Source organism: Papio anubis, chromosome 5 (genome assembly GCF_008728515.1).
Source record: "Papio anubis isolate 15944 chromosome 5, Panubis1.0, whole genome shotgun sequence".
NCBI lineage: Eukaryota > Metazoa > Chordata > Mammalia > Primates > Cercopithecidae > Papio > Papio anubis.
The window spans coordinates 95,278,057-95,303,321 of NC_044980.1; the positions used below are offsets into that span (position 1 = coordinate 95,278,057).

General features: G+C 34.8%; 1 protein-coding gene across 5 annotated transcripts in view; it reads right to left on the reverse strand.

The window, feature by feature from the left end:
- SLCO6A1 (solute carrier organic anion transporter family member 6A1) overlaps nt 1–25,265 on the reverse strand; it is a 149,593-nt gene that overhangs the window by 83,680 nt on the left and 40,648 nt on the right. For all 5 annotated transcript variants that reach the window (XR_648301.4, XR_648302.4, XM_009208841.4 and 2 more), the window contains 5 exons: nt 23,433–23,690; nt 20,933–21,118; nt 18,977–19,073; nt 3,035–3,156; nt 1,757–1,866 (listed from right to left, as the gene is read on the reverse strand). Coding sequence is in view for 3 of the 5 variants with exons in the window: in XM_009208841.4 (XP_009207105.1) it covers nt 1,757–1,866; nt 3,035–3,156; nt 18,977–19,073; nt 20,933–21,118; nt 23,433–23,690 (773 nt within the window). In the remaining 2 variants the exon portion in view is untranslated. The remainder of the gene's footprint in view (nt 1–1,756; nt 1,867–3,034; nt 3,157–18,976; nt 19,074–20,932; nt 21,119–23,432; nt 23,691–25,265) is intronic.

The window sequence follows — 25,265 nt, forward strand, 5'->3', positions numbered from 1 at the left end:
TTTCCATGGAGCTCCAAACTAGATCAACCACGTCAAGTGGCAGGAAGACCATTAGCCTTCACTGTTACCAAGACATGGAGGGTAGGGAGGGAAGAAAAGACAATGGATGCAGTCCCAAATTTAAATGCCACAGACCCTACTCTTCTAACCGATGTTCAAGAACACTTGAATAAGTGCTTTCAATTTACTGTATGCCTTTGCTTAATTTCCAGAGTTTCAAAATAGTTGGTGACAATTCTGTCACTTTTACCACCACATTTTGGAGGTCAGGATTTTCCACGTTTCTCACTCTGAAATTCTAAAAGTTCCACCTTCTGATAAACTTTAAAAAGAAATCAGATATCATCTAGTTATCTACTCAGATAGATGTTATTCAGAAGTCTAAGATTGTTACAGGCATTATATTATTTTATATCCTGTCTAACAATAATAATAATAAAATCCTCCATTTCCAAGTAAGAAGAATTGGAATTGACTTTTTTTTTTTTCCTTTCTGGCAGTAAACTTAAAACAAAAAAACTTTAAAACACTCATGTTTAAATTTTTTGAAGTGTTTTTAATAATTGTGTGTTAATTTTTAATAATATGAAAGAGATTATAACTAATTGGCTTCTGTATTGTTAAAATATATATACATGTAATATTTTGATAAAAATTAAAGCTAAATAAAAATCTGAATTAAATGTAACCAATTAGGAGGGATGGCTTTTGATTTGATTAAAAGATAAACACAGAATAGAAACAAGTAAACATATTTCTGATTTTATACAACATATACATTTGTTTTAGGATTAAACCAGTATAACAAAAAAAATACACACACACACACACATATATATCTCATTATGTTATAACAAAGATCAATGAAAGCATTAAGGAGGGAGAAACTCATTTTGCCTGAGAATATAAGGTAAGATTTGACAAAGAGTTTTTTTGATAATAGAGAAGAGAGAGAACGACATTTTAAATACAGAGATTGGCATCTACCAAAATACAGGACTATAAAATTACCTAATGTTTCCAGGAAAGACCAAGTGGCTGGAATGTAGAGGAGACAGGGCTAAAATTCTAAGAAAATGGGATAAGAAAATTCAGTGGATGCTACTGCAAAGGATCTTCAAAGTCCTACTAAAAGGTATGAAATTCATCTATCAAGTAATCTGAGAAATGACTTGATAAAATCTGTATATGAGAAATACAATTCTGCAAACAACAGAAGGGATGAAGTTATGAATAGCAGAAGAGAAAACAAATGGAAAGTCAAATCATTATTTAAAAGTTGGTGTTTTTTAACTCCACAATGTCTATATTGTAGACCTTGTTTCACTTAGAAAAACAAAGATTTTCTTCATTTAATATTGAGATATTTTCCACAAAACATGACATTTGTGGGACTATTTTTCAACTTCTAGAGTTCTGAGTCACTTAAACATAATAAAAAAGATAACGTTGATACACACATGTCATCCCATTAAATGCCTTATTTATTTCTGCAGAGAAAAAATAAACACAAAATAATATAAAACTAAAAGAAATGGAAGGAAAATATCTGGTGCCAATCTCTGACACTAGTCAAGTTATTAGCAAAGCCAGCCCTATGTTTTATTATCTGTAAAGTGAATAAGTTAGTTAAAAGACTTCAAAAGTCTCACCCAGATTTAGATTGAACCCTTTATGGGTATTTTCATAAGTTCACTATTAGAAAATTACACAGGTCAACTTAGTTGGCTTGTTCAAGCAAACTATTTTACTTTACCCAAAAAACAGCACATAAATCCTTGATACTAGTTCCAACTTGCAGATCTTTAAGTTTGCTGTCAAACCAATGAAGCTGTTTACATTTCGCAGCTTTTATCCGTGTTGAACCTATATATAAACAAGTAAAAAAACTTATGACATATTCAAATAACTAAAACCCATACATAAAACATACATACACACCCTAATACATTTAGTTGATCCTGAAATGGCAAATGAGTTATTTTTGAACAAGCTAAAGTCAATCTCATTAATTAAAAGACACAATCTTCTAAAACAGTGTTGTCCTGAAGAACATTCGGTAATAATGAAAACTTTCCATATCTGCACAGTCCAATACTGTAGCCACTGTCTACACGTGGTTATTAAATACTTGAAATGTAGTTCCTATGACTGAGTAAATAAAATTTTAATTTATTTTAAAATTTAGCCACACTTGATTTGCTCTAAAATATGAGGAAATAATCTTTGGATATAACTAAAACTATTTTGTGCCAATGAAACGTACTATAATCAGGAGAGTATTTGATTTCTTTGACTTTAGATGTATTTTTCAGTGTTTCCAAGAAAATTTTAACAGTTATTATTTTATCTTACAACAATTCTAAGGTAGTCAATACATTAAATGCTAGGTAACTAGATTTAAATATGCTTCAGTTTTCAAGACACTGTATGAACTATACATATAAAGCATTATTAAAAGGAAATAATGAGAAACAAAAATATGCACTAATTATAATGAAATTCTGGGCCAGTTGTGGTGGCTTACACCTGTAATCTCAACGTGTTGTGCAGCTAAGGTGGAAGGATAGCTTAAGGTCAGGAGTTTAAGAACAGTCTGGGCAACATAACAAGACTCTATCTCTAGAAAGAAAAGCAAAAATTTTAAAAACTTGCTGAGCATGGTGGCATGCACCTGTAGTCCAAGCTACTCTGGATGTGAGGCAGGAGGATGACTTGAGCCCAGAAGTTTGAGGCTGCAATGATCTGTGATCATACCACTGTACTTAGCCTGAGTGACAGAGGAAGGCCCTGTCTCAAAACTAAATAAAAAGAAGAAGACATTCTGGTACATAAATCCAGTAATATTTGGCTGTAATCCTGATTTATTTGCTTAAATAATACTAGCACTTGACACTGTATCTCTATGACAAACCACTACAGCGAGAGGCATACCCATTTTATAAAAAATGTAGTATAGTCATTCTATGAGAATAAGAACCATGGTGGAAGAAACTACTATCCTCCAATTTAATAAATTACATTTTATAGTCACCTGGCATATTGTGTGGAAAGCATGACAATGGTATTAATGTAAACCATGCAACGAGAGTGGCAGAAAGAAAACGAATCCACCAAGTCCATAGCCATTCTGTACTGCCATTTGTGCCTGTAGTGCTTTAATAGAGAAAAATGAAAAGAATAATCAACTTTAGGTATTTGATTACAACAAAACCATAATCAAACAGAGTGGAGAAAGTGAGAGTGAGAGAGGGAGGGTTGGAAAGTGAGACAGAAATGGATTTTTTTTGGTTAATTTGTCACTATTGTTTGTTTTGTTGAGAGGGAGTAATTGTGAGTCCCCAATTATATGCTTGTTTTGTCTTATAGAATCCTAATCTTTTCCCTTTTCCTTCTTTTTCTTGGCACCACTTAGGTAGCAAAAGGTACTTGTTTGTTCCTAGTTAACTTTTTTTCTCCACCAGAAGCTATGTATTTGGAACACTATCTTTTAAAATCTCACCTCTCCTTGAAAAACATTCTTAAAAATCAAGCACTTAGACCTTTATGACACACCTGGCCCTTTATGTTGCACAAGTGAAGCTTTTTATGGCATTTAATCCTTTCAATCACAAATATTTTGAAATCTCTTTCTTCTAGTCCCTTCTGTGAACTTTCAGATTTCGTGTGAATGTATCCTTCTAGTTATTATTCCAAATCACCCTTAGGACCCTTTGCTGTCTTCTGTCTTCTGTGCAATTTTTCTTCATCTGCCTTTGCTCACCATAAAGCCTTACAGTGGGGAAGGTTATATGGGAAAGTCAAGGATTCTATGCTGGGATTTGTTATTATTCTAGATTTACTCATAATTATTTTGTAGTTTAAGCATACTTTGTCTTCGATTAATGCTGAAGCCATGGATTTGTGGAGAGTTTTCATAGTTGTGAAGCTATTCTGTCATTTAAGGAGTAGATTAGGGGGAGTTGATTAATACATAGACACCGTTGTCTTCTACTCCACATACATTTAACACCCCCTCCAAACAGCCGCTGTGGGAGAATGCTCACATCCATGGGAACCATAGTTCTGGAAGTGCTGGTTTTTCATTGGTGTTTCTATTACCAACCAAGATCTGGTGAATAACTTGCTTGCAGACCTTGTATTTCATAGGAATGTAGAGAATGTACACTGTCTTATTCACTGATGGGACAACTCATTATTAAGGGTAGAAATTCCAATTTTCCTAGGGTTGCAGTCTTGATTGTCATTACCCACTTGTCATATATATATATATATATATATATATATATATATATATATATCTGCATATGCTACACTCAGGGAGTTTCAATTCCATATTGTCACTAGGGGAGTATGTTTCCTCATTGGTTATAGTAGTCAGGAGTTTTTTTCACTTTTGAACCCAGCTATGTATTCTAACTATATACATTATATTACATGTGATTATTACATATGTGTATATAATTGTGTACCCAAAAGAGGTAGGGAAATCAACTAAAAAAACTATCAATTGTGATAAACAATATAATGGTTACATATAAAATATAGATATTCCATTCACAATACTAAAAAAATGTATGAAATGCCTAGGAATAGGTTTAATGGAATATGTTCAATAAAGGAAATTATAAATCTTTATTGAAGGGTATAAAAGAACAGAGAAAAGAAAGTAACATACCATATGCATGAAAAGATAACAGTCCTAATGTGGTCCATAAATTCAAGTAATTCAAATCAAAATGCTTTGATTAAAACCTTAGATTATAAAATTTAGATTGAAGAGTCATTTTGCAAACATAGCCCCAATGTTGCATGAAAAACAGTAATAAATGGATATTTCTCCTACCAAATAGCAAACTATACAATAAAGCTTTAGTAACTAAAATATTGTAACATTGGCATGGGAATAGAAATGTGTATCAGGGAATAGATTAAATGAGACAAGAAGGAAATTTACGGATACAGGTAACTTTAATTTATGACAAAGATGGTATTTAATATCAATAAAAAACACATAATGATAGATAAATGTCATCAGTACAATCAGATATCCTCTTGAAGAAAAAAGAGAAGCTTGGCCCATGCCTCTTATATGCAAAAATAAACTGAAATTGAATGTTAAATATCAACATACAAACACATTTACAAAAGTACTAGAAAAAATATAGTCAAATATTTTAATAAGTTTATGGAGCATAAGAACTTCTTGTCCTAGCCAGAGCAATTAAACAAGAGAAAGAAATAAAAGGCATCCAAATCAGTAAAGAGGAAGTCAAACTGTTACTGTTCACCAATGATATGATCATATACCTAGAAAACCATAAAGACCCATTCAAAAAGCTCCAAGAACTGATGAATTCAGTAAAGTTTCAGGATAATGTATCAATGTACATAAATCAGTAGCACTGCTATACACCAACAGTGACCAATCAGGAACTCAATCTTTTTTACAACAGCTGCAATAAAATAAAATAAAATAAAATAAAATAAAATAAAATAAAATACTTAGCAACATACCCAACCAAGGAGGTGAAAGACCACTACCAGGAAAACTACAAAGCACTGCTGAAAGAAATCACAGGTGACACAAATGAATGGAAGCACATTCCATGCTTATGAATGGATAGAATCAATATTGTGAAAATGACCATACTGCCAAAAGCAATCTATTAATTCAATGCAATTTCCATCAAAGTACCAACATCATTTTTCACAGAACTAGAGAAAACAATCCTAAAATTCACATGGAACTGAAAAAGAGCCTGCATAGCCAAAGCAAGACTAAGGAAAAATAACAAATCTAGAGGCATCACACTACCTGACTTCAAAATATACTACAAGGCTGTAGTCAGCAAAACAGCATGGTACTGGTATAAAAATAGGCACATAGACCAATGGGACAGAATAGAGAACCTATAAATAAAGCCAAATACTTGCAACCAACTGATCTTTGACAAAGCAAACAAAAACTTTAATTGGGAAAAGGGCATCCTATTCAACAAATGGTGCTTGGATAATTGGCAAGCAACATATAGAAGAATGAAACTGGATCCTCATTACCCATTTATATAAAAATTGACTCAAGTCTTACCTTATACAAAAATCAACTCAAGATGGATCAAAGACTTAAATTTAAGACTTGACATCATAAAAATTCTAGAAAATAACATTATAGAAACTCTTCTAGATATTGGCTTAGGCAAAGAGTTAATGAACAAGAATCCCAAAGCAAATCCTAAAAGCAAAAATAAAGATGAGACCTAATTAAACAGAAAAGCTTCTGCAGAGCAAAAGAAATAATCAGCAGAGAAAACAGACAACCCACATTGTGGGAGAAAATATTTGCAAACTATGCGTATGACAGAGGACTAATATCCAGAATCAACTAGGAATTCAAACAAATCAGCAAGAAAAAAACAATCCCATCAAAAAGTGGGCAAAAGACATCAAATTCTCTAAAGGCAATATATAAATGCCCAACAAACATATGAAAAAATGCTCAATATCACTAATTAGCAGGGAAAGACAAGTTAAAACCACAATGAGATACTACCTTACTCCTGCAAGAATGCCCATAATTAAAAAATAAAAATTAGTAGATGTTGGTGTGGATGTGGTGAGAAAGGAATACTTTTACACTGCTGGTGGAAATGTAAACTAGTACGATCACTGTGGAAAACAGTATGGAGATTTCGTAAAGAACTGAAAGTAGAACTACCATTTGATCAAACAATCTCACTGCTGGGTATCCACCCAGAACAAAATAAGTCATTATATGAAAAAGATGCTTGCACATACATGTTTATAGTAGTACAACTTGCAATTGCAAAAATATGGAACCAACCTAAAAGCCCATCAACAAATGAGTGGATAAAGAAAATGTGGTATATATACACCATGGAATACTACTCCGCCATAAAAAGGAACAAAATAGTCCGGGCACGGTGGCTCACCTGTAATCCCAGCACTTTGGGAGGCCGAGGCAGGGGGATCACCTGAGCTCAGGAGTTCAAGACCAGACTGACCAACGTGGAGAAACCCCATCTCTACTAAAAATACAAAATTATCCGGGCGTGGTGGCACATGCCTGTAATCGCAGTTACTTGGGAGGCTGAGGCAGAAGAATTGCTTAAACCCGGGAGGCGAAGGTTACAGTGAGTTGAGATCGCACCATTGCACTACAGCCTGGGCGACAAGAGCAAAATTCAGTCTCAAAAAAAAAAAAAAAAAAAAAAAAAAAAGAAAAGAAACAAAATAATGGCATTTGCAGCAACTGGACGGAATTGCGCATGTTCTCACTCATTAGTGGGAGCTAAGCTATGAGGATGTAAAGGCATAAGAAGAAATGTAATGGACTTTGGAGACTTGCAGGGGAGGGTAGGATGGGGGGTGAGGGATAAAAGACTACACATTGAGTATAGTGCACACTTCTCAGGTGGTAGGTGCACCAAAATCTCAGAAATAACCACTAAAGAACTTATTCACATAACACCTGTTCCCCCAAAACTATCGAAATAAAAAAAACAGAACTTCTTAAGAAAGAAAGAACATTCAAAGTTTATGGAAAGAAAAATATTGATATAATTTATGATATAAAAACTTTTAAAGTTTGTATAATATACCATATACAAAGTTTAAGGACAGATTGGGAGAAATTATTTGTCATAGGTCTAGCAAACAATTCATATCCATAATAAGTGAAGAATTTTTATAAATCTATAAGAAATAATGAACCAATATAAAAATAAGACAGAATATAAGCAGCAATTTCAAAAAAATACAGAAGGCTAACATACATACTGAGTTCTAATAATACATTCTCTTTGAGTAATTTAATAGAAGGGACTATTTAAGTGACATAAGGAAAGTTTAAAGAAATCTGAATAGAAAGAGATGGTATCCTGGGTCTTGCAACAGAAGACAGCCATTTCCACCTGAAAAGGTGCCTGAAGAGGCAAGAGGAGACAGAAGTTAAGTGAACTCTACAGGTGGTTGTATCAGAAGGTCATAAGACAAATGTAGCCTTTATTAAAGAGACACCACCAAGCCATTGAGATTCATCAGGAAAGGAGAGGAAAGAATAAATATCCAGATTTAAGTTTCCTCAAGCTCTCAGATCTCTTGCCAGTGCTCTTCACAAGCCAAGCCTAAAACTAAGCTAGATTGTAAAGGAGACCAATGATGTCGTCTATAATAGATCAGCCTCTTTAGGTACAGAGCAGAGTGGAGAAAAGTAGAGAGTGGAACTATGGCAGCAAACTGATGATATCCAACACACCCCATCACTTTTGTACCTCAGAATCTATTAGTGCTCTTTGCTGGAAAAAATAAAATTCTTGGGTGAGAAAATTCTTGAGATAACTACACCAAATCCTGTTAGCTATTATACAATTATGGCATTATAACAATTCAAATATATTTGCAACTGAAAACTAAAACATTGTTATAGAAGACGTTGTTAGTGTCCCATTTGTATTATGTCACCTAGGCATTCATCACTCCCATATATAGCAAATGAATAACTTTGAATAGCAGGAACTCTATGCTTGGCCCAGTTCTCAGAGAGCAGGTCAGAAATCCTAGGGCTTAATATTAACTCCAGGAGCATCGCTTGACCAACAATTTCCAGGAGTTAGTGGAGATATATATATACACACACATGGGATAACTCTTATCTTATCTTACACTGTCCGCCAGAGTTCTCCAGTGGGATTGAGTCCTAGTTGCCCCAAGCAGTAAATTGCTCAATATAACGAACACTTTATTGTCTTTTTTAACTTCCTGTGCTTATTTCCACACTACCCTATCATGCTTCCTAGTATCATTTCTCAAATTAATAGTGTGCCCTCACGTATTTATCTCAATTCTTTGTCTCAAGTACGTTGAGAGAAAGGTATTATGTCTAAAATAGTTACCATTACCAGGGCTCATCATATAACCTAGAAGAATAAAAATTAGAAGAAAATTAACACAAAAACCTAGTTGCTACTGTCCCTGCATCATTAGTAGTGACAAGGTCTGAGGTTACCATCACATCTTCCTTCATTCACCATCTATTTTATGAATACCTTACCCTCAGCTAGTACCTTGGTTGGAAAGAATACTTCATCTGGTGAGGTGACCCAAACTATCATTCCTATAAGATCTGAGCCTTAGTGGTATTTTCTTTAATGACTTGAGGCAGTTATTCATTAAAAAGAACTACTGGACAATGTGAATACTAAGAATCAAATAAATCCCCTGGATTTCAAACAAAGTTATGCCTGTCTCTGCTATATAGCAGAAACCCATTCCTCCCCAACCAGTAACTCAGAATATTCACATCAGTTAGTACTGTGATTCTCTTTTTTCTTTTTAACTTTTATTTTAAGTTCATGGGTACAAGTGCAGGATGTGAAGGTTTGTTAAATAAGTAAATGTGTGTCGGGGGGTTTGTTTTACAGATTATTTCATCAACCAGCTATTAAGTCTAGTATCAATTAGATACTTTTTCTGATCCTCTTCCTCCCCCCACCCCACCCTCTGCCCTCCAGTGGGCCCCAGCTGTTTTTCCCATCTATGTGTCTATGTGTTCTCGTAATTTAGCTCCCACTTGTAAGAGAGAAAATATGGTATTTGGTTTTCTATTCCTGCATTAGTTTACTAAGGATGATGGCCTCCGACTCCATTCATATCCCTCCAAAGGACACAATCTCGTTCCTTTTTATGGCTGCATAGTATTCCATGGTGTATATTTACCACATTTTCTTTGTCTAGTCTATCATTGATGGGCATTTAGATCAATTCTATTTATTTGCTATTGTGAATAATGCTGCAATGAACATACCATGAACAACCAGCATGTGTCTTTCTAATTGGATGATGTTTATCTTTGGGTATATACCCAGTAATAGGATTGCTAGGTTGAATGGTATTTCAGTCTCTAGGTCTTTCAGGAATTACAGCACTGTCTTCCACAATGGTTGAACTAATTTATACTCCTACCAAGAGTGTAAAAGAGTTCCTTTTTCTCCACAGCTTCACCAGTATCTGTAAATTTTTGACTTTTTAATGTGACTTGTGTGAGATAGTACCTCATTGTGGTTTTGATTTGTATTTCTCTAATGATTAGTGATGTTGAGACTTTTTTCATATGATTGTGGGCCACATGTAAGTCTTCTTTTGAGAAGTGTCTGTTCATGTCCTTTGGCCACTTTTTAATGGAGTTGTTTTTTTCTTTTTTTCCTTGTAAATTTATACTCCTTATCAATGCTGGATATTATTAGACTTTGGTCAGATGCATAGCTTGTCAAAATTTTCTCCCATTCTGTAGGTTGTCTGTTTACTCTGTTGATAGTTTCTTTTGGCTGTTCAGTAGCTCTTTAGTTTAATTATATCTCAATCATCAATTTTTGCTTTTGTTGCAATTGTTTTGGTGTCTTCACCATGAAATCTTTGCCCATGCCTATTCCTGAATGGTACAGCCTAGGTTTTCTTCTAGGGTTTTTATAGCTTTGGGTTTTACATTTAAGTCTTTAATCCATCTTGAGTTGATTTTTGTATATTGTGATTTTTTGCATATGGTGTATATGAAGTTCTGATTCCTTTGTAAACCTCGTCTTTACCAAAAATACAAAAACATTATCCTGGTATGATGATGCATGCCTGTAGTCCCAGCTACTCCAGAGGTGGGAAGATCACCTGAGTCCAGGAATCGAGGCTTTAATGAGCTGTGATTACACCACTGCACTCCAGCCTGGGTGAGAATCTCTTAAAAAAAAATAACAAAACTGGTGGCAGGCAAGAGATCTTTTGCAGGGGAACTTCCATTTATAAAACCATCAAATCTCATGAGACTTATTCACTACATGTGAGTACAGTATGAGGAAAACTGCCCCTACAATTCAATTATCTCCACTTGGCCCCACCCTTACCATGTGGGGATTATTACATTGAAGGTGAGATTTGGGTAAGGACACAGCCAAACCGTATCAGTGTCCTTGAATGTTCTTTTGTATTTGTATGGTATCAGTAGTAATATCTCCCATTTCATTTCTAATTGAGGTTATTTGAATCATCTTTCTTTCTTTCCTGATTAATCTCATTAATGGTCTATATATTTTGTTTATCTTTTCAAAGAACCAGCTTTGTGTTTCATTTATCTTTTGTATTTTTTGTTTCAATTTCATTTAGTTCTGCTCTGATCTTTGTTATTTCTTTTCTTCTGCTGATTTTGTGTTTGGTTCATTCTTGTTTCTCTAGTTCCTTGAAGTGTGACCTTAGATGGTCTAATCATGCTCTTTCAGAGTTTTTTATGTAGGCATTTAATGTTATAAACTTTCCTTTTAGCATTGCTTTTGCTGTATCCCAGGGGTTTTGATAGGTTTGTGTCACTATTATCGTTCAGTTCAAAGAAATGTTTAATTTCCATATTGATTTCATTATTGATCCAGTAATCATTCAGGAGCAGGTTGTTTAATTTCCATGTATTTGCATGGTTTTGAGGTTTCCTTTTGGAGTAGATTTCCAATTTCATTCCACTGTGGTCTGAGAGGATACTTGATATGCTTTCAATTGTCTTAAATTTATCGAGACATATTTTGTGGCCTATCATACAGTCTATCTTAGAGAATGTTTCATGTGTTGATGAAAAGAATATATCCTGCAGTTGTTGGGTAGAATGTTCTGTAAATATCTGTTAAGTCCATTTGTTCTAGGGTATATTTTAAGTCCATTGTTTCTTTGTTGACTTTCTGTCTTGATGACCTATCTAGTATTGTCAGTGGAGCATTGAAGTCCCCACTATTACTGTGTTGTCATCTCTCTCATTTCTTACATTGAGTAGTAATTATTTTAAAAGTTTAGGAGTTCCAGCATTAAGTGCATATATATTTAGGATTGTGACATTTTCCTGTTGAACTAGACTTTTTATCATTTTATAACATCCCTCTTTTTCTTTTTTAACTGTTGTTGCTTTAAAGTCTGTTTTGTCTGATATAAGCTACACCTGCTCACTTTTAGTTACCATTTGCATGGAATATCTTTTTTTACCCTTTCACTTTAAGTTTATGTGAGTCCTTATGTATTATGTGAGTCTCTTGAAGACAGCAGGCACTTGGTTTTCTTCTAGGGCTTTTATGGTTTCAGGTCTTACGTTTAAGTCTTTAATCCATCTTGAGTTAATTTTTGTATAAGGTGTAAGGAAAAGATCCAGTTTCAGCTTTCTACATATGGCTAGCCAGTTTTCCCAGCACCATTTATTAAATAGGAAATCCTTTCCCTATTGCTTGTTTTTATCAGGTTTGTCAAAGATCAGATGGTTGTAGATGTGTGGTGCTATTTCCGAGGCCTCTGTTCTGTTCCATTGTACTATATGTCTGTTTTGGTACCAGTACCATGCCGTTTTGGTTACTGTAGCATTGTAGTATAGTTTGAAGTCAGGTAGCTCGATGCCTCCAGCTTTGTTCTTTTGGCTTAGGATTGCCTTGCCTGTGCAGGCTTTTTTTTTGGTTTCACATGAAGTTTAAAGTAGTTTTTTCCAATTCTGTGAAGAAAGTCATTGGTAGCTTGATGGGGATGGCATTGAATCTATAAATTACTTTGGGCAGTAAGGCCATTTTCACGATATTGATTCTTCGTATCCATGAGCATGGAATATTCTTCCATTTGTTTGTGTCCTTTTTTATTTCGTTGAGCAGTGGTTTGTAGTTTTCCTTGAAGAGGTCCTTCATATCCCTTGTAAGTTGGATTCCTAGGTATTTTATTCTCTTTGTAGTAATTGTGAATGGGAGTTCATTCATGATTTTGCTCTCTGTCTGTTCTTGGTGTATAGGAATGTTTATGATTTTTGCACATTGATTTTGTATCCTGAGACTTTGCTGAAGTTGCTTATCAGCTTAAGGAGATTTTGGGCTGAAATGATGGGGTTTTCTAAGTATACAATCATGTCATCTGCAAACAGGGACAATTAGACTTCCTCTTTTCCTAATTGAATACCCTTTAATTCTTTCTCTTGCCTGATTGCCCTGGCCAGAACTTCCAATACTATGTTGAATAGGAGTGGTGAGAGAGGGCATCCTTGTCTTGTGCCAGTTTTCAAAGGGAATGCTTCCAGGTTTTGCATATTCAGTATGATATTGGCTGTGGGTTTGTCATAAATAGTTATTTTGAGATACGTTCCATCAATCCCTAGTTTATTGAGAGTTTTTAGCATGAAAGGCTGTTGAATTTTGTCGAAGGTCTTTTCTGCATCTATTGAGATAATCGTGGTTTTTGTCATCAGTTCTGTTTATGTGATGGATTTTGTTTATTGATTTGCATATGTTGAACCAGCCTTGCATCCCAGGGATGAAGCCGATTTGATCATGGTGGATAAGCTTTTGGATGAACTGCTGGATTCGGTTTGCCAGTATTTTCTTGAGGATTTTCGCATTGATGTTCATCAGGGATATTGGCCCTTTGGTATCAGGATGATGCTTGCCTCATAAAATGAGTTAAGGAGGATTCCCTCCCCCTTTCTATTGTTTGGAATAGTTTCAGAAGGAATGGTACCAACTCTTCTTTGTACCTCTGGTAGAATTCAGTTGTCAATCTGTCTGGTCTTGGACTTTTTTTCGTTGGCAGGCTATTAAATATTGCCTCAATTTCAGAGCCTGTTACTGGTCTATTCAGAGATTCAACTTCTTCCTGGTTTAGTCTTGGGAAGGTCTATGTGTCCAGGAATTTATCCATTTCTTCTAGATTTTCTAGTTTATTTGCATAGAGGAGTTTATAGTATTCTTTGATGGTAGTTTATATTTCTGTGGGATCAGTGGTGATATCCCCTTTATCATTTTTTATTGTGTGTATTTGATTCTTCTCTCTTTTCTTCTTTATTAGTCTTACTAGCAGTCTATCTATTTTGTTAATCTTTTCAAAAAACCAGCTCCTGGATTCACTAATTTTTTGAAGAGTTTTTTTGTCTCATGGAATGTTCCCTTGAGCAGGATATGTGGTACTCTCCTGCTTCCCCTAGGGATGGGGCTTCCTGAAAGCTGGATTGTTGCGATTATTATTTCTCTTCTGGTCTAGCTACCCAGTGGAATTACCAGGCTTCAGGCTGGTACTGGGGAGTGTCTCTAAAGAGTCCTATAATGTGATTTTCTTAAGGCCTGTCAGCCATGGAATCCGGCACCTGTTCTGGTGGAGATAGCAGGGGAATGCAGTGGACTCTGTTAAGGTCCTTGGTTGTAGTTTTGTTTACTGCACTGGTTTTCTCGATTGTCGTTTGTGCTTGTAATAAAAGTGTCATGTGGAGAGACTCAGGACCTCTGTTAGCCAGGATGTTATAGGCAGTGGAGTTAACTGTTGTTTTCTCCTTTCTTGGGGCATGGCTGTTCTTTCATGAGTTGTTGTAATGATTTCTCCATGGTCATTTTTTGCATGAGCCCATTAATGAAGACATAGGTTGGTTTTTAAAAAAGAGACGGAGGCTCACTGATATGAACAGGATTGGTCATATTGTTCAACTGACCTGAGAACCTTCCAAAGTAAATCCCTTCTTCATGTGCCCCTTCAGAGAAGTTCAATCACATGTTCTTCTTACCACCTATTTTCCAATCTTGCTCTAAGTCTCTAACTACCCAAACAAGCTGAATATAAATCATTAGATATTTATACTTCAGGCCATCTCTCTTATATTAAGTGGACAACCTTAATACAGGACAGCCTGAAGTTCTAACTGCTAGAAGGATTTCCTGTATCTTAAGGCCACTGTTTAGTGAAGCCATAATGGAGTGGCCATTCCTTTCTGAACATTCACACACTTAAATGTTTCTTTTTCTCTGGAAATATTCTCTAGCATTGTTAAAATAACCTATACAACCCAGAATTTTTTAAAATTACTTTGTCATTTGAATTAAATGCTATGCCCACTTAATTTCCTAAAGCCTTAATCCCAATCCACAACCTGTGATAATTTTAATAACTATGTCCAATTTATCACTAGCAAGAATATCTGTGCACACGAACATTCAACATAGTTCTGGAACCCTATTATTGCTACTTCTGATACTGCTTCTAATATCACTCAGAATCCTGGTAGAAAATGTATACTTAACTCACACTAGATCATCTGAAGAGGGATAAGGGAACTATTTTTAGTAATGTGGGCAGACTTCAGGGAAAATAACAAGGCATAGTATAACATTCTGGGGCTAGCAATAGTAGCAACCTCTTATCACAGCCCTGAATGTCATTGGAACAATACTTAATAAATGTTGACGGTATCCTGCTGATAGCCATGACCTTCAGAAGAGAAATACAACCAATCTAGGTACAAGCCTTCAAGAAGAACCTGAAAGAATAAATGCCGTAATCTTAAGCTTCCCCTGCCTTCTCATCTGCCAGTGACTCTCAGTGGCAAAACCTAAGTGAAATCTAGAGTACAGAGGAATACATTGAGGCTGTCAATACAGGTCAGCCTCCCTGAGCAGAGGAGGATGGAGAAGATGTTAGAAAGATGAAGAGTAAATTTAGAGAGGCAAACAAAATATATTCAGCACATAGCTTATTCCCTGAAAACTTATCTATTCCCTTTTATGATATTTGTCTGGTAGTTACCAAAAATTTATACTAGCTTGGTAAGAACCCAAGTGAGTTGCCAGGGGACCTAGCAGGATAGTTTCCAGGTAGTATCTGTAGCAATAAAAAACCATGGAACCATTCTTTGGTATCTCAGTTTCTACTAGTTCTTCCTTCATATGAACTCAGAATTTCAGAAATGGAAGGTTTACTTCTCTATTTTCTTAAAGTGGTAGGTATAGCTCCTTAATTAACTCCATCATCTCAAAAAGAGAACAAGAAAAGTTGAAGAGGAGGTAACTGATGGTACTAGTTCCCAATATATAATTAAAATACAGTTTTAAAATATATATTTATAAAACTATTGCAAGGAAATAGCAGAATTACAGCAGAATTATTGTAAATGAAACAGAGCCTGGGAAAACCATAGAGAAAATAAACAAAACAGAGAGATGGTTTTTTAAAAGAGATTAACAAAATTGACAAACCTTGGCCAGAGAAATTAAGAAAAAGGAGATAAGACTGAAATAACAAAAATCAGAAATGAGCGGAAGACTTTACAACTAAATGCCACAGAAATAAGAAGAATCACAAGAAACTACTATGAATAATTTTATCCCAACAAATTAGATAACTTAGAAGACATGGATACATTTCTAGAAACATTCAACCTACCAACAAAATGATGAAGAAACAAAATATCTGAACAGACCTGTAACTAGTAAGGTGATTGAATCAACTCTCAATAACCTCCCAAAAAAGGGAAGCCCAGGGCCAAATAGCTTCACTGGAGAACCGTACCTAATATTTCAATAAGCATTAACAATAATCCTCCTCAAAATCCTCCAAGTAATTGAAGAGGAGGGAACACTTCAAATTCTTTCTATGTGGCCAACCCACTCTAATACTAAACCTAGACAAAGATACTACAAGAAAACTACAGACTAATATCTCTGATGAATACTGATGAAAAAATTCTAATCAAAACACAAGCAAATTGAATGTAACAGCATATTAAAGGGATTATACATCATAATCAAGTGGGATTTATTCCTGGAATATAAAGGTGGTTCAGCATATGAAAATAAATCAGTATAATACACCACATTAACATAATAGAGAAAAACCACATGATCATATCAATTGATTCAGAAAAAGCATTTGACAAAATTCAATGCCCTTTTATGACAAAAACACTGAGAAAACTAGGAATACAAGGAAATTACACCTCAACCTAGTAAAGGTCTTATATTAGAAGCCTACAGTTAACATCATGCTCAATGGTGAAAATCAGCAAGTTTTCTAAGATCAGGAAGAAATCCATAGTTTGTTCTCCCCATGTTCAACACAGTACTGGAAGGTCCTAGCCAGAAAAATTGGAGAAGAGAAAGAAATAAAAGGCATCCAAATTGGAGAAGAAGAAGTAAAATTATCTCTGTTCTCAGATGACATGATCTTATATATAGAAAACCCTAAGGATCATACATACATGCATACACATACCGTATGCCTAACTATTAGAACTACTAAATGAATTTAGTAAAGTTGCAGGATACAATATCAACACAAAAATATCAGTTGCATTTCCATACACTAACAATGAACAGTGTACAAGGAGAAAGACTTGCACATTGCAAACTATAACACATTGCTGAAAAAAAGTAAAGACACAAATAGATGTAAAGCTATCCCATGTTTATGGATTAAACACGAGAGTTAATATTAATATTCTTAGAATTAGAATATTGCTAAAATGCTTATACAGCCCAAAATGAAACACAGATTTAATGCAATCCCTATCAAAACTCCAATGGCATTTTTTACAAAAATAGGAAAAATTCATGTGGAATCAGAAAAGACCCTGAACAGCCAAATCAGTGTTGAAAAAGAAAAACAAAGTTGGAGGCATAGCACTTCCTGATTTCAAATATATTGCAAAGCTACAGTCCTCAAAACAGTAGGGTACTGGTATAAAGACCGACACATAGACCAATGAAATAGAACAGAGAACCCAGAAATAACCCCTCATATATATGGTCAAATGATCTTTGACGGGGTGCCAAGGCTACACAATGTGCAAAGAATTGTCTTCAAAAAACAATGTTGGGAAAACTGGATATCCACATGCAAAAAATGAAGTTGGACCCTTACCTTACATCATATACAAAAATTAACTCAAAATGGATTAGACATCTAAACACAAGGCCTGAAACCGTAAAATTCTTAGAGGAAAGCATAGGGAGAATGCTTAGTGACATTGGATTTGACGATTATTTTTAGGATATTACACCAAAAGCCTAGGCAGCAAACCAAAAACAGACGAATGCACTACACAGAACTTAAAAACTTTTTTGCAGTAAAGGAAACAATTGGTGAAGTGAAAAGGCAACCTGCAGAATGGCAGAAAACATTTGCAAACTGTGTATTGAAAAGAGGCTAATATGCAGAATATATAAAGAACTTCAACACAACAACAACAAAAAAGCAATCTGAATTAAAAATGGCCAAAGGACTTGGATTGATAAAAGAAGGTATACAAATGGCCAAGAAGCATTGAAAAGATACTCAACACCACTAATAATCAGGGAAATGCAAATCAAAACCATAATAAGGTATCACCTTGGATCCATTAGGATGGTCACTATCAGAAAAACAAACAAACAGAAAAAACAAGTATTGGTGAGGATGTGGAGAAATTGGAACCCTGTGCACTGCAGGAATGTAAAACGGTGCATTTTTTTAAAAAACAGTATAAAAGTTTTTCAAAAAAATAAAATTGGCAAAATAGACTTATCTTATGATCTAGCAATCCAATTTCTGAGTATATATACAAAAGAATTGACAACAGGATATCTGTGGGATATTTGTACACCTGTATTAATTGCAGCATTATTCACAATAGTAAAGAGCTGGAAACAACTTAAATGTCCATTGAAAAATGAATGAATAAAGCCAATGTGGTATGTACAATAATACAGTGGAGTATTATTCAGCCTTAAATTAAGAAGGATATCCTGTTATATGCTACAACATGCATGAAACTTCAAAATATTATTTAAAGTGAAATAAGTCAATCACAAAAAGACAAATACCGCATGGTTCCAGTTTTATAAGGTGTCTGAAACAGTCAAACTCTCAGAAACAGAAAGTAAAACAATGACTGCATTTTTGCAAGATGCAAAAATTCTAGATATATATTGAAAAACAATGTGCACATAGTTAACAGTGCTGTACTATACACTTAAAAATGTTTAAGATGTATACTTTAGATGTATTTATGTGTACAAATATGTGCATGTAAGTCACATTTGCATATACTTCTTCTAAAACTATAGTTATTACAAATTAAATATGTGTGTTTATTTGTAAGCTATGGTAGCTATTTAGTAAATGTTTTATACAATGTAAACAAAAGAAAGAAAAAATAATGCCTTACTTTGTTGCAGAAGTACTATTCTCAGGGACTTTAACTAGTGGTGCTCCTATCACATAACCCATACCATATCCAATCATTGACGTACACTCTGCAATACCTGTAAAATAAACAATGAACATCAAGCAATTTCATAAGCCAGCTTTGTTATGATAAAAAAGGACTGAAATCGATTATTTCTGAAAGATTTTCATAGCATTCTGTATTAGTCAGAGTTCTCCAGAGAAACAAAACCAGTAAAAGAGAGAGAAAAACAGTAATGGAAAACTAAACATCATTATGTTCTCACAAGTGGGAGCCATGCTATGAGAATGCAAAAGCATAAGAATGATATAATTGACTTTGGGGACTCGGGGGTAATGGTGAGAGGTGGGTGAGGGATAAAAGACTGCACATTGGGTATAGTGTACACTGCTTGGGGGATGGGTGCATCAAAATCTCATAAATCACCATTAAAGAGCTTATCTATGTAACCAGATACCACCTGTTCCCCCTGAAACTACTGAAATTAAAAAAAATTTTAAACACAAAAATAATAATCACCTTCAAAAAACAAAGAGAGAGAGAACAGAGAGATTCATTTTGAGGAACTAGTTCATACAAAATACAATTGTGAGGCCTAGCAAGTACCAAATTCGTAGGGCAGACCAGCAGGCTGGATGTTGCAGTTGATGTTACAGTCTTTAGGTAGAATTGCTTCTTCAGAAAACCTCAGTGTTTGCTCATAGAACCTTCAACTGATTGAATGAGGCCCACCCACATTATGAAATCAGTTTTGCTCAAATTCCGAGGATTGTAAATGTTCATCGCATCTAAAAACAACCATCACCAAAACATCTAGAGTAGTGTTTGCCCATACAACCAGGTGTCATAACCTAACCAAGCAAACACATAAAACTAACCATCATACGTATTATCCAATGCATGTAGTACAGAAACTCAGTATATAATTCATTATACTTTATTTAATATATATATTTAGTGTAATATACATAAAATATATTTAACTAGAAATTCAAAATGTCTTCTTTTATTTAATTTGGGGTGCTCTAGCAAGGTGATACTTTAAAGTTATCATTACTTCTGCACCCTTCACCTTAGCTACCAGGATGTGTCAATACACCTTCACAATAAGTATATAAAAACAACTTTAAATTTATTTTCAAAAGTGATAGTTAGATAACCCTGTACAAATAGATGATCTACCAGGACCAGAATCTATTGCAATATAAGAGAGTACAGATTATTCTGAGATATAGCCAGGATTACTTCTTATGGGATCCAGTAGCATAGACATTGTAAATAGGGATAGTATGCTATTATTAAGTGTACATATATATGAATATACATGTTTATAAATGTGCATACACATATACATAAAGAGTATAATTTTTATTACTTAAGAAGGTATTTTTTGTTTGTTTGTTTTTTTGTTTGAGAGTCTTGCTCTGTCACCCAGGCAGCAGTGGTGCGATCTTAGCTCACTGCAATCTCAACCTCCTGGGTTTAAGCAAGTCTCCTGACTCAGCCTGCAGAGTAGCTGAGATTACAGGTGCTCGCCACCATACCTGGCTAATTTTTTTGTATTTTTAGTAGAGACAGGGTTTCACTATATTGACCAGGCTGGTTTTGAACTCCTGAACTCAAGTGATCTGCCTGACTCAGCCTCTCAAAGTTCTAGGATTACAGGCATGAGCCACCATGCCTGGCCGAAAGTATGTATTATTTCAATTGCTCTATGTATTTTCGGTGACATTCAGGTGACATGTCTAGAAACCCAAATCTCAAACAATTCCTCAGAATTATGTGAATCAATGTGATTTGGAGGTTTGGTATACTAGTTATTTATTACAACGTTATCATAAGGGCCAATAGTACTTTTGTATCAGCTTAGATATGCATACCAAAATTCAAGGAAAATCAAAATGGGTCAATCATAATAGAGGAGGTAAAACTTGCCTACATAGATACCAGCTGAGTGTGTAGCAACGTTCTCATCAATAAAGGTTGTTCCAAGGATATAAAGAGGCATTCCTGCTATTCCCTGCATAGTCTGCCCAAGGGTGATGAAATACAGGTATTTTGATTGGAACGATGCATCACTGCTCTGGCAACCACTGACAACCTTCATTTCTGTGCAAATATCTTTTGAAAAGAGAATGATTACATTTTTGTTAATTGAACTCAAACATAAAACAAATGTGCAGCATTCTTTATCAAATATTTTACAGGCTATTTCCAAAATTAAGCTTTTTTCTTTAAGTTAACATTTAATTTACATTGAATGTAGTAGTACTACAATCAATCATCACGTTCTCAGAAAAATGCCATCACACATTTGGACCAGACACAGCACACACCTGTAGTACCAGCTACTCGGAAAGGTGAAGTGAGAGGATTGTGACAAGCCTGGGCAACATATTGTGACCCCGTCTCCAAAATAAAAGATAAAAAAAAAAAAAAGGAAGAAATTGTGTGGGAATCTTGCAAAAGATACATATATTATAAACCAAAACATAAATGTGCATGCATGATTGTATGTATGTGTGCACAGATATGTTTGTGTATTTATATATATGCATTTACACATACACATATTCCTCTTAAATTTGACATCTAATTCCCCTGACTTTTGACCCTAGGCTAAAAGTATTTCTAATGTTCTAGATTATCTGCGTTATCAAAGAGTACCTTCTGAGTTTAGTTTTATGTTCACCTCTTTAACAATCTTTATATTCACTTTGTCTCACTCTGATTAAATAATTTCCCATTTTAGACCCACTAACTTTCAGAACATATGTTCATAAGGACAAGGCATTATATAGTGAACATTTCTTTCCATTAGAGTTAGTCATTATGTGGTCATCCACTAGATTTTAATGTCTTTCAGGCCATAGTGTATTTCTTATACTTTTTTTATTTGCATGGTTATATAACAATATTAAGTAAATGCTTGTGTAATTAAATTTGTTTGTAGATTGGTAGATCTAGGCAATACTATTAGACTATATTGGCCATGGTCATTCGGGTTGACATTTAACAAAATGCTCTTAAAATAATATTGTGGAAACACTATTAAAGTGCATATTGCAATATAGTATACAAATGAAATTTTCAGCTGGTTTAGTATCCATGTGAAATGATTTTGACTCCATATAAAGTAGGAGGTAGTCTCTAGAACTGTGATTCAAATGCTGAAGGTTCAATTTTGTACAGACATATTAACTTGTGATATCAGTGTCAATGTGATATTTCCAACGCCCTGACCTCTTAGTTCCTTGAACGTTTTTCCTGTTATGCACTGTGTTCCACCTACCTTAGCTAGTGATATTGTTTGGCTCTGTGTCCCCACCCTAATCTCATGTCGAATTGTAATTCCCAGTGTTGCAGGAGGGACCTGGTGGGAGGTGACTGGATCACGGGAGCAGATTTCCCCCTTGCTGTTCTCGTGATAGTGAGTGAGTTCTCATATGATCAGGTTGTTTGAAAGTGTGTAACATTCCCCACTTTGCTTGCTCTCTCCTGCTACAATGTGAAGATATGCTTGCTTCCCCTTCAACTTCCACTATCATTGTAAGTTTCCTGAGGCCTCCCCAGCCCTCTTGTACAGGCTGAAGCAGTGTGAGTCAATTAAATGTTCTTTCTTTATAAATTACCCAGTCGCAGGTAGTTCTTTATAGCAGACTGAGAACAGACAAATACAGCTAGTCATTTAAAATGTCAAAAATAATAACTACAAACCTTTCTCAATGATAATTTCAAACATCTACATTCTAACCACCCCTATCTTTCCACTCACTCTTTCTAGCAACCCAATTCCAACAATCCTTAAAAATTCATCAGGGCATATAATCCATTGATTCTGCTCCTTTTCACTATCCCGATGTCCCCTTCATGTCCTTACTTCTTTCACTATCATCTAAATACTTTTAATTCCCTTGCTTTCTTTCAAATCATGCAACCCCATAGTCAAACTGCAACCCTACTCAAAATAACTCTGCTTCCCACTCCCTACCTGTACTTTTAAAGCTTGATGTAGCTGCACAACCATGCAAATCCCACTTTGATTTCATGATTAATAAACTCGAGGAGGTCCTTCATGCTCCTGATAATCATAAAACATGCCCCTAATCGATTCACTCTTGCCTTCTCAAAGAAAATTCAAGTTGTTTATTTCCCTTCTCCTAGGGATCGCAGTACTGAGCTTCCTACTGACCAACATCTGAAAATAAATGTTTTCTATCAAGAGACTAAAACTAATCATTAACTTCCTCTATGATGACATGTATGTCCACTAGGATGCTACAGTTAGTTAATTAGCAAACTTGGTCACATAAATCAGTATGGATGACTGAATAGATATACAGACAAACAATTATCACAGTCTATTTTAAGTTCCTTGAGCCAAGATTTGAATGAATGTTGATTTGATATATGACAGTATATTTTAAAACCTTACCTTCAATTCCTACCTTACTTTTATTTTTTTCTTCATTAATGAATGGAAGAGCACATAAAAGTGATCCAAGTCCTATAAGAAAGGAGGAAGCTACAAACCATGTTACTTTTTTTCTGTCTCCATAGAATGCTATAAACATTGCTACCAGGCCAGATGAAATATCATAACTCAATTCCAATGCCAACTTTTCAATGGTCTTCAGAGAATATTTCCTCTGAACATTGCCAATGCTGACATCTGTAAGACCAAACACCACACCTAAAATGTAAAAAGAAAAAGAGAAAGCAATGATATGCATTTTAAGAAGGCATTATTATGATTACAAAGCAAAATTTAAATTACATGATGTAAGTTTATTTTACATTATTCTGAATGTTTAAAAGCTATAAGCATGTAACAATTCCTTTTCTAAAACACAAATAGGCCTTAACCTCTACAAAATATTCGCTAATTGAATTTTTGAAGCTATTTTTTAACTACTTCTATGAGTAATTTCCTAAAGAGTAGTGATTGCTGTGTCATCGCACTTAGTACTGATCTTTATTTTAATATATTGCATTTCGCATTATAAAAAATTAAAAACTATTACTAATATAATATTTATCTACCATCTAGAATAGAAAATAAAACATTATTAAAATAGTTAAAGCCCAATGCATACTTCCCAAACTCATTTGTCTCCCTTCCCTCTATAATCAGTATCCTGTATTTAAAGTTTACCAGTTGTTAGCCTTTTTAACATTTTTGACAATGCATATATCCTTAGACAATATCAAGTATTGTTTTTCATGTTCTTGAATGTGAAATAAATGGTACCACGTTATGTATATTTCTATCACTCAACATCCAACTAGGAAAAAAGTAATTATAATCACACTAAGAATTTGAAACAAAATTAATTGATGTAGGGATTGATTACAAAAGTAGTACATTAGTTGGAGTCCAAACGGTTACTAATCAAAATTCATGTTACCTATGCAACCAAAGTTACCAGTGCCTAGGTTACTGCTACTACTGCTGCTGCTGCTGCTGCTGCTGTTAGAACTGTAATCACTACCTTTTTTTTTGCAGGAAGCCGGGAGCCCACAGTCTTCCTATGACAGGGAGCTCAACTGCTGATTCTGATACCCTTGCAGGTGCCAGAGCTCATGGGCTCTATAGTACTGATAGCATCACATTTATTCCTGAGCATAAATCCAGGAGCCTTTAATCACCCAGCATTGCTCCTGATGCCAAAAACACCACCAGAAACAGAAAGGAAAAGAAAGTCTTCCCTTTGCCCTTTTTCAAATCTACTGCCACAGATTCATTGGCAACATGTAAGTCAAAGTCAGCGGGGCCCCAGCAACTCTGGGAAGTGTAGTTTCAGACTTCCCATTCCCTTGCAAATAGGAGTAATGGAGTTCATGGCCAACAGACAAATAACTTACAGAGTTTATCTTTTAGACTATTTGGTATACATTTTCACCTTTCCTCCCATATTTAAATTTTAATATCAAATAAATAGCAATATCATCATGCTTCTGCCTAATGTATCACAATTATCATTTTACAGAGATGCTATTACTCTTTCCCCCAAAAAAGAGAGATACATAGTCTAATCAATCACTATATCTGTCTCAGTGTAATGCTAATCCTTCAGTTTAATCACAAACCTGAATGGATTTTCTTTGACCTAAAAACCAAATTGCAAAGTTAACCACCAATAGTTAAGCAAATATATCACAGCACTAACTAAATATTTGAGGGGAAATATATTGCCAAAGAAACCACGAGCTAGATTTGGAGCCACAACTAGTTTTAGCAGAGCGATACCAGTAGGAAACAACCTAT